The 10,579-nt window shown below is 31.2% G+C and overlaps 1 protein-coding gene across 1 annotated transcript; it reads right to left on the reverse strand.

The window, feature by feature from the left end:
* Nucleotides 1–4,039: 4,039 nt before the first annotated feature.
* LOC126852458 (thymidylate kinase) lies at nucleotides 4,040–6,055 on the reverse strand. Its single transcript, XM_050597299.1, has 2 exons — nucleotides 5,859–6,055; nucleotides 4,040–5,566 (listed from the first exon to the last, which is right to left on the reverse strand). The coding sequence occupies exons 1-2, from the start codon at nucleotides 5,986–5,988 to the stop codon at nucleotides 5,067–5,069; spliced, it is 630 nt and encodes a 209-aa protein (XP_050453256.1). The 5' UTR covers nucleotides 5,989–6,055; the 3' UTR covers nucleotides 4,040–5,066.
* Nucleotides 6,056–10,579: the final 4,524 nt, after the last annotated feature.

The raw sequence follows: 10,579 nt of genomic DNA on the forward strand, positions 1-10,579 counted from the left end.
ATAAAATGTGCTGCGAAAAAATCGAAAAAATTAAGAAATAATATAATTTACAATATATTATTAATTCTTAATTCTTTTTAATATGAAACTAATAAAAAATTTTTCAGATTAAATTGTCTAAAAACACCTCATAAAATTCTTTAAATTTCTACCTCATCCTTAGGATACACACATATATTTTTTTTTAATTCATGAGCATTTCTTTTAATAAACATGAGTTTATCAAAAGCTTCAATTTCTCAAAGGCTTAATTAACCCGTCTGTAAGAAACTATCGCAAATAAATTATCGTGAGTTTGTAGAAGGAACTAGGGAACGTAAATGCCGATGATATGTCGAAAATAGAAGTGAAAAGCTAGATGGAAGCAAATTCCGTGCGATCTCATTATCGTCAATTTTCAGCAAACGAGCTTCCAAACCGACAATTATTTCCTGGAAATCCATTGCGACGCATGAAAGGATTTACAGGCTGGGCTGTCTTTCAGGAAATTTGTCACGTTCGATCACAATCTTTTAACCAATGCATTACACAAGCAGCGCAAATCCCGATAAAAATCCCAATTACAATCTGAGGACTACGGAAGTCATTGGATTAGTTGATGATCAGCTCGATTACGCGTTTGATTCGAAAAAGAAGAGATCAATCTGATCGATAATCGCATGTACGAGTGAACAGAAATTTAGAACAGATTTGTGTAAAAAAGGACATTCATTGGAGAAAAGGAGTTTGTTTCAATAAAAAAAAAAATCTTACAAAAGAGCGAGAACAAGTAATGTATCAATATCGAGGAACAACGAAGATATCAATATTCCGTTATCGGCAAAGTTTACGGAGATTATTGACATTTAGATGATCAAAGATATAACTCAAAGTTCTAAATCCGGTGAAAGTTTGACGCAAACGATTGTGAACGCTGTATTGACTACATTGAAGACAAATACGAGATCGTAAGCTCAATGAAACGGCTAACAATTGAAAAGGAAGTAGAAAATAGTCAAGTTTCAAGCGGCAATCAATCGAGTCATTGTCGGAAATCGACAGCGCGAATGACAGCATATCGTGTGGCAACAAAATATTTAACAATCGATCATCAGACAGAAACGATGGTTTTTCCCAGCAGAAAAAGACTCGCGCATCGTTGACGCCGAAAAATCTTGCAATAATTCTAATAATTCTAATAAACCAGAGCGTAAAATATCGCGGCTCGATTACGATTGCACGAAGTAGTACGAGCTGATATTCATTCGACTCGTCTGACTTAGCACGCACTGTAACTACTGATTATTCTGTTGATATAGTCAACTCAGTGAATTTTAGAAATGAAGACAAATGATGATAAATAGGATAATTTATTAATTTTTGTAGAATACTATCTTTTTTTATTTTTTTTCTATTTACTGCTTCATTAATGATGAAAATTTAAAGTATAAGGATATAAGAAGATAATGTTATTCTTTTTAATTTAGCAAATGCAGGATAAAGACGATGACTTTTGGAAAAATCTACCAAATTTATAAAGGAATGTATGACAAATATATGATCTGATAATAAACAAGTTTCAAATATTACGAAAACTAGTATACAAACTGTCATCATAAATCTTTTACTCAATATTTCTCATCGATTAACGCATTCACGTATAGAGGAGAACAGGGAGATAATAATAATTATAAGAAATAAATACTTGTATAAAAAAAAGTTCTCTGTGAATTGTTCCGGCAGAATGATGATACAATTAGAGAAAATTATCTTCGTATAGAATCATGCTTTCTCGCAATATTAATTGAGCGAGCAATATGGAAATTATAGTTCGAGAAAGCGAGAGAGAGAGAGAGAGACAGAGAGAGAGAGAGAGAGAGAGAGAGTTAATAGGTTCCCTGAGTAATTCGCGAAATCGCGTCCAAATCGCGTTTCCGTGGAAAATTGCATCGCTCCGAAATCATCAATTCCGTGCTGACGCTCCATTGTATTCCTTTCGTCGGATTTCTTAGGCAAATGCATTTTCCCGAATCGCGTTTCCGTAAGGAAACAAAATTGCGCCCGCCCAAAGACTCGTAACAGTAACTTCGAAGAGTCGTGATTCCCGGACGATGTCTCTAACCGTTGAATAATGCGACTTTGTATGTACCATCCCGCGCTACGCTGCGCGTGAGTGATACTGAAGGATTAATGGCATGTCGTCACAGAGGACTGTAATAATTCACAACCAGATCCCAGTAGAGAGAGATCTTACGTTAAAGCAATGTGGCTGTTTTATATAGATTATCTCAGATTTTGAAATGTCAGAGGAGAGATAATAATTTTTAATTTGAAATAATTTGATTACAAAGTAAATAATTGTTTGAAAGATATTAGAAGGAAAACACTTTTATATTGATGGATAAAGTAAAGAGAGAGAGAGAGAGAGAGAGAAAGTAGAGGAAGGATAACGGATAAACGCATTAATTTTAATGTAATTTATTACATATTAATATGCTAAACAATGAAATATTCATTATGTTCTTAGAAAAATATAGAAATTATAAAGTAGTATTAATAAAAATAATTAAATATGCATATTTTTTTTAAACCATCTAAGTATATAATTCAATATAATTAAATAATTATCTATCTATATAATTACAATCTATTTAATAGATCGATCAACTCTTTTAATAAATCGATTTATTTATGAAATTAGCAAATGTTTTGAATTTCTAGCATATATAATTATTCTTTGTTTTAATTATTTAAATTTTTTAAATAAATTATAATCACATTAAAAAAAAAAATTCTACTTAAAAGTATACGAAAAAAATTAATTTATTCTCGGAGAGAGAAATGCATTTATTAAACTCCCTTCATTCTGGGATATCCTGAGAGATTCAGAGATCAGCGTAAATCCATTACCACCTACTCGGATCTTTTTATAATATTAGCTATTGAGTTGTGTGCATACATAATATATGAATTATTTGAATATATCTTCTCTTGCTTGAATACGCTTTTATATAAACATATTTTATGTACTTGCTTCTAGATGTATCTAGATGATACGTGAAAGATATCATTATACACAGTACATGTCGTAGTCTGCGGAAGAGAAGCAATTTATCATTCTCATACAGAAAAAAACTTTAGCAACCGTTGTCGTCGCACCTAACATAATCGATTTCCATTTGCCATTTTCTTTATCATACGAGAATATGAGCATCGTAGATTCCGAGGAATATTTTTAGAAGAAAAAATGAATTTTTTCACATAAAAATATTACAAGAAATATATTTTGGTTTTCTAATATTAATTACTGTGTTTAATGCGTTAAATGTGTAATTCTCTTCAGCAGTCTTTAATTAAACATTTTTTTTTTAAATTATGCATTATGTAATATTTGTATTTATCTTTTCTCAAATTCGTTCGATTTTCTGCCGATGGTGGAATTTTAAGCCATTATAGGAATCCGATATGCGTGAATAAGCATACAAGTGAAAATGTGAAAAGCCGGCTGAGAATGTGAGTATGTGAAAAACGGCAAATATGAAATTTTCCAAGAATCGCAAGTCTAAGAATGTTTGAAAAGGCTCAAAATTTTTAAAATTGAATTTTTGAAAAGTCGGAAAATTCTTAGAGGAAAAGATGGCATGAACTGAAATTTCAAGAAATGTAATTACATAAATTTTTAAAAATTTTATGATCTTTGAACTAGAAAAATGTAAATTCTGAAAATGTTCAAAATGAAATAAAATATCATGAGAATATAATTACATAAGAAAGGACACAAATCAGAACTCCAGTTAATATTTCTGAATATTTCAATTTTTTAATTATTCTCTGCCTTTTGCCTGCATTATGACAAAAGTTATGATGTAATATAGGGCGATGTAAGTTAGTTTATATTGCTATAATACATTTCGCGTTCTCAGTTTTTACAAATGATTGTTGCACAACTCCAAACGCAATACGGCGAGTTATATTCTTAAAGAGAATAAAAGCAAGGAAAATAAATTGAAATTCTAACAAATTGGCTTTTGACTTGATTTTTCGCCTCAAATAAAATTCCTTCTTTCATTTTTTTTTTTTTTTTTTTCTTAATAGAACTTCGAGCTTAAACGACTTGCAATTTTTATTATCGAGCCGAATTCTTTAACAAAAATGCAATTATAAATACGGATACCTATATCATCTCAATCTACCTCTTTGTAATAACACTCATTTTTATTCATACATTGTTATTTATAGTCTAACACATTTTTATTTCTTATAGAGTTTTATTTATTATACAATATCTAATGTGTGTCGCATGATCAGTCATGTCCCGAGGACGAGATGCATCTCGTGAGAGACAGAGCGTAACGCACAAAGTGTGCTATCCGATTCCAGAAGGGTTTATCGCATATTTTATTTCGCTGAGATCGAGACCGAGACCAGATGTACGACGAAGCCGCATTTCTCTAAGATATGTCTGAATTTTTCCGAGAGACGCGTGCGACCCCGATTTTTTCTTTAATGCCGGTTTTTCTAAGAAATCGGATTTGTATTTAAATCCAGATGGAAGAAAATTCCGTCTCGGCAACTTATTGTGACAAGCGTGAAATTATATTTGCATGGAAAATTGCGTAACGCGATATACTTGGATTTCGCTTTTATCAGGAAAAATAAAAACAAATTTACTTTATTACATTTGGCATTAAATACAAGTATTTCATATACAAACGTTAATGAAACAAATAATTTTGAATCAAACATAGGCAATCTAAATTTACATATTACAATTTCAACATATTCTATACAATTTTATCTAAATATTTCCATTTTTTTTTTAATTCCAACTATATATATCTTACTTATTAACTGATATAGTTATATATCTATTAAATAGAAATCAACAAGATTTATACAGTTTAATTTAATAAGGCTTTTAAATTACTTTACAACTTCCAAATATTAAAATAGACTTTCATTTAATATATTCATTTATTTTATTATATCAAAATTTTAGAGATTGTAGCAAAAATACCGCAAAAAATTGCTAATATAGTAATTCCTTGCCATGATAGAAATATAAAATTAGATATTCATCCGCATTTTCAATTACTTAATACCTTTATATTATGACATTGAACCTCTTGGATTACTGACAGTGCCTTTTGCAGTATTTCACTGTGCACAGCCGATTCATCTTGATCCGCATTTACAATGACCCAAGTATCATCTTTTAATTCCTCATAATTAGCATTGACACGTTGCTGAAATTCATCATGCTCAAACCTTTCTTTTCCCCAATCACTACGCTGTTCTTGCTGTCGCTTGGAAACCTTGAGAAACACCACGCAATCTGGCTTTGGAAGCCCTATGTCAGGTTGTTGACACCAGTTGAGACTTCTGCCAGTGTTGGCTGCTGTATATGCAGCACCAGAAGCTGTGTATCTGTCCATCACTAGAGTAACGCCAGACAAAAGTGTCTTCTCAATATCCTCCTTGCACTCCCATCGATTCGCAGAAAACAATAAGTGAACTGCCTCTGGTGGCATATTTATCTCTTTTGACAGGAAACTATTCAAGATAGCTCCGACAGGAGTCTTTCTATCTATAAAAATAAAATAAAATTTTTTTTTTTTGAAACAATCATTACATTATGAGTTGATGCTTTATCTTTATATCATTCACAACAATGCGATTAAAGAAAAAATGACGTATTACGATACTGATTTCATTATAAAGATAATAACAATCATACTTGACATATAAATTTTCATTTGTTAATATTTTCAATGTTCTAATATTTAATTGTTTTGCTAATAGCGACAAAACATCTTTTCCCGCGCAATATAACCTAAACATAACCTTGCGATCTTACGAGAAAGTTTTCTATAACTTACTCGGAAAAGCTCGGGCTTTCACAGGAATCCGTAGATTGTCCAACGCGTTCATCAGCATCTTCGCTTGGGTCGATTTGCCGGCCCGATCGCAACCCTCCAAAACTATCAGCGCACCGCGTTTACTGAACATTGTTGAGATGACACGCGTCTTGGTTCTTGACGCCGGTCATTCATTCCCGGTTCTGGTTTGAATTACTTCTCTTAGTGTGATTCACGCACAAATCTACATGCTACGTCCATCTAACGGAAAGAATGAAGATATTATCCGACGATAAATAACTTGCGTGGTCCGCGTGAATAAAATTTTCTAAAAAAAAGAAAGTTAAAAATATTCTTTTACAATCTTTTATATATGACAAGAAATTAAAGGCGAAGTTAAATTTTTTGATAATGTAAATTTTTTATAATAAGCATTAAACATACATAGAATTATTCTTCTCTCTTCACTACATAATTCATCTTAAAAAAAAATTTGCTTCGTTATAAGATTATTACAGATTTATTTAATTTTATAAAAATTAAGAGAGAGAGAGAGAGAGAATAATCTTATTTTATAACAATTTTAAAATTATTAATATTGCCTTGGTAGAAAATCGGGATTGGTCTAATTATAAGTGAAAAGTCATTCGTGCGAAATATTTTAAGATATTATTTTATTTAGTTTTTTTCCTTAAAAAAAGAGTGAACTTCAAATTGGTTGTCAGGTTTCTTCTCTTGGATTCTGGCGAGTAATGACTGGGCATTTTCGAAGCGATGGTACACACTAAGTTTGCAAATTGAACTAGCTATATATATATATATATATATATATATATATATATATATATATATATATATAATATATAATATATATAATATTTATATATAAGATAAGTTTGTCACCTCTCGTTTACAGCATAGTACATCAGTGTATAATGCACATTTACGTTTTCGTATTCTCCCTGTAACTCCCTTTCTTTTCTCTTTCACACTTTTTCTCCTGTTCTTATTTTTGCGCATATACATACACACATATACACATGCTCACACACATTCATTCAAATTTCTTTCTCTTTGCATACTCATGCTTTTTTAAATATACTTTTGAGGGCTAAAGAATTAATAATTCTGTCGTACGATGCAGTAATATCTCTCTCTTTCTCTCTCTCTCTCTCTCTCTTTTTTGGTATATTACGTGGATCACTGGCAGATTTACGCTTCACGTGCACAAAGTGTACTTATTTTTTCTGAAGAAGAGAAATGAAACACACACACACACACACACACACACACACACACACATGCACGTATATAATCGTGGTGCACGCGCGTCAGCACATAGACAATTTTGTATTTTTTTTTATAGTTTCTTTTTCCGAATTAAAATCATTATTCGGAAATATTCGGATATTTTGGCATTTGAAATGATTTTACTAAACACGCACTAAATTTGCGATACCTTCTAAAAATCTTTGTGTCAATCTTTTAATATTTGATACTGAATATTTTATTAATTTTTAGTCTGGAACAAACATTTATGAAGCAAAATCTATTTAAAAATAATATTGTTTATTTGTGCTCTCGCTGTTTAATTATAATAAATAAACACTGTATTTTAAATTAATCTTACAATTATATCGGTACATCGTAAAATATTCGATAAAAATTTTAAAAAATATTAAAATTGTCCAAAAATCTTCTTCTTAAAAGGAAATACTTTTGCGTTGTTTGCGTCAGGAAAGAACGATATATAGAAGAAGCAAAACTTTTTTTCATTTCTTTCATTGACCGGATTGCGAATTAACTCCAGCGTGACGTACGCGCGAGCGCCCAAAAATTTTTAATTATTAATTATATATAAAGGTATAATTTCTCTTCACTTCACCGATCCCTTCTTAGAGAAAAAACAAGTATCTTTCTTTCGCGTATATATATATACATCTACATTTATGTATAAGTAATATACAGTAAATTTTTTTATACACTAACGGAGAGCACGACGGGACGCTGCGCGACGAGATCACGGATTTTCGCTTCATGGATTATCGAAATCTCGGCGAAATCTCGTTTACATGCTCGAGAGTAAATGTCGCACCGGAATTTCACATTCCTGGAATTTCCAAGCGCGAAAAATTCGCTCCTCGCAAGCTAGATTCGTCTCTCGATCGCATCGAAAGAAAGAAGTAGAAACGATCGGATCGTGCCGGACAATCGCGCGTCCGATAAAGCATCGAGTCTCTCCACTTTCGCCGTGCTTTCCGCACATGCGCCGCGTAAATCCTTCCGCGCGTACGCTTTTTTAAAGTTAGTTTGTTTCGAAGTTAAAGCTTTCAATGGATTTTTTTTTCGCTTTTTCCATCTTTTTACATTATGCTTATGTAACAACGGCACGCGGCTATTAAAGTCAAGGAATCTTTGGTACGTCGCGTCGTCGCGTTGCGCTTTTAGTCCTAAATGCGGCTCACAATACAGACATTAGAGACACATTGGATACACGATAAAAATCGACTCTTGCTTTCCCTTTTAAATAATACGGGCATTAAGAATCGATTTTTTTATATATACGCTGCATTTACTTCAAGTCGCTGGAGGGGATCCACTACGATCAGATTAAAATTTGAAATCGATCGCATTTAACGCTAAATGCGGATCGCGAAGACGCAACACACACACAGCCACGTTCTTTATCTCTTTTTTTTTTATTTCACTTTCTGTCGCGATTTATGTCGCTCGTATGTATTCCTTGAAACATTTACGCGTGATACACATACGCACATATGCATGCATACTTAGACACAGGCCAGTCGTGACTCGTTTCCCATCTCGTCAATTTGCTCTGGATTTCTGTCTCTTTGCTTTCTATTTTGTTCTCACATTTTTTCCGTTTTTCTTTTTATTTCGTTTTTTTCCATCTCTTCTTTTGATTTCTAACAGCCATAAGACGACGACGAAATCGCAAAACCGCGATAATATCTTAAAACAAAGCTGGGCGATTAGTATGTTGAATTGTATCTTGAACATGTAAACATCTTAAAGATGATTAAACACACAGACATTTCTACAGCATTACTATTTCTACGGAAATAGAAATTTGAATGACATATATATATATATATATATGTACAAAGTTATTTTAAAACACTTTAGAAAGAGAAAAAAAGATAGAAATATAATTTATATGAAACGAAAGTATGGCATTAATGATTAAATATTAATTAAATATTGATTAAATATTAAATGATTAAATATTAATTAAATAATTTAGAAATTTGTATTAATTAATTAAATTAAATGCGTTATGCATTTGTTATGTAATTATGATTTATACCCAGCAATCTTTTCACGTTTTTCATCGAATTATAATGATTCATACTTTGAATTAATGACTTGAACAGCTTTATATTTTCTCAGCCTTGATTGTTCTAATTTTTCTATCTTCTCCGCGCGTTTCGCGTATCCTAGTTTTGTGAACGTGTAATATTAAGGCAACTCTTGTTACTAGTTAATGATTTACCGTGTTACGATTTTTCTTCTTTTCTTTTTTTTTTCCCAATTTTTCTTTGCATTTCTCACGGGTTTTGCGCGAGAGAAAAACGTCAGCCTCGATTTTCGGATTTGTGAATTCTTCGATTTTTTTGAGAATACAATTTTCCACATCCGAACGATGCGTGCATACGTGTCGACAATATGTCAAAATTACAACTCACTATTATTATTTAATTAGAAATTTCAAAATTTTAATAAAACTACTTAAATTAAAGCTTTGCAGCAATTTTATGTTATTAATGAGTCATAAAATCGCGAACAATCATATTACAGTGATAATAATCATTATATTTATTCTGATTTAATTTCAAAGCAGTTTATTAGAATTTTACAAATTTTATTATATTACACGCACCTTATCTCAATATAAAGTAATAAAATTAAAAACTAATTTTAAATTAACGGATGACAAATTTATTTCCGCATTAATGACAATAAATAAAAAGAAATTAATTTTTATTCATTGCATCTTCATTATTCATAGAATTTCGCAAATTAGATTATAAGAAAATTCATCTTATTCCAATTTTTTCTTAATTATGTCCGGTATGTCGGCGCGCGTTCATGTATGGAAACGATATACATATAACGGAAGCATTCCGACCTGAAAAAATTGACGTTCTGAAATGATTTTCCGTCTTTTGTAATCTGCTAATCTCATTCGTACCGCGGCTGCACACACGCGCATGACTTAATTAGACTCAGACTCAGATTAACGAATTTAAATCTTCGGGTATATTTATATATATATATGTTTTTATATATATGTATAGAGAGATCGGTATAATATATATATTTTTTTTTAATATGTAGTATGTATCGACGAGATATTTCGATTACTTGCAAAAGTATGAAACTCTACGGAGTCTCGGCACCGATACGCCGAGAGATCTAGTGACGAAGTTTTTCCCTTTCACGCACTCTCCTCTTCTCTTTCTCTCTCACTTTTCTTTCTTTCACTATTACGATTATTTATTATCCACAGAATGTCCATTGTCTCACAGTATACGCTTTCAATGTGTTTATTTATACCAGTTATTATGTATAATATTTATATATGTATATATATATATATATATAACGTGTATGTGTGTTTCTTTTACGTGTACATATTTATATATGTATACTATATGTATGTATGTATATATTTCTATGTGTCATATTTATATATTTATATATGTATAGATAAGTAGAAA

The sequence above is a fragment of the Cataglyphis hispanica genome, chromosome 1, assembly GCF_021464435.1.
Source record: "Cataglyphis hispanica isolate Lineage 1 chromosome 1, ULB_Chis1_1.0, whole genome shotgun sequence".
Classification (NCBI taxonomy): Eukaryota; Metazoa; Arthropoda; class Insecta; order Hymenoptera; family Formicidae; genus Cataglyphis; species Cataglyphis hispanica.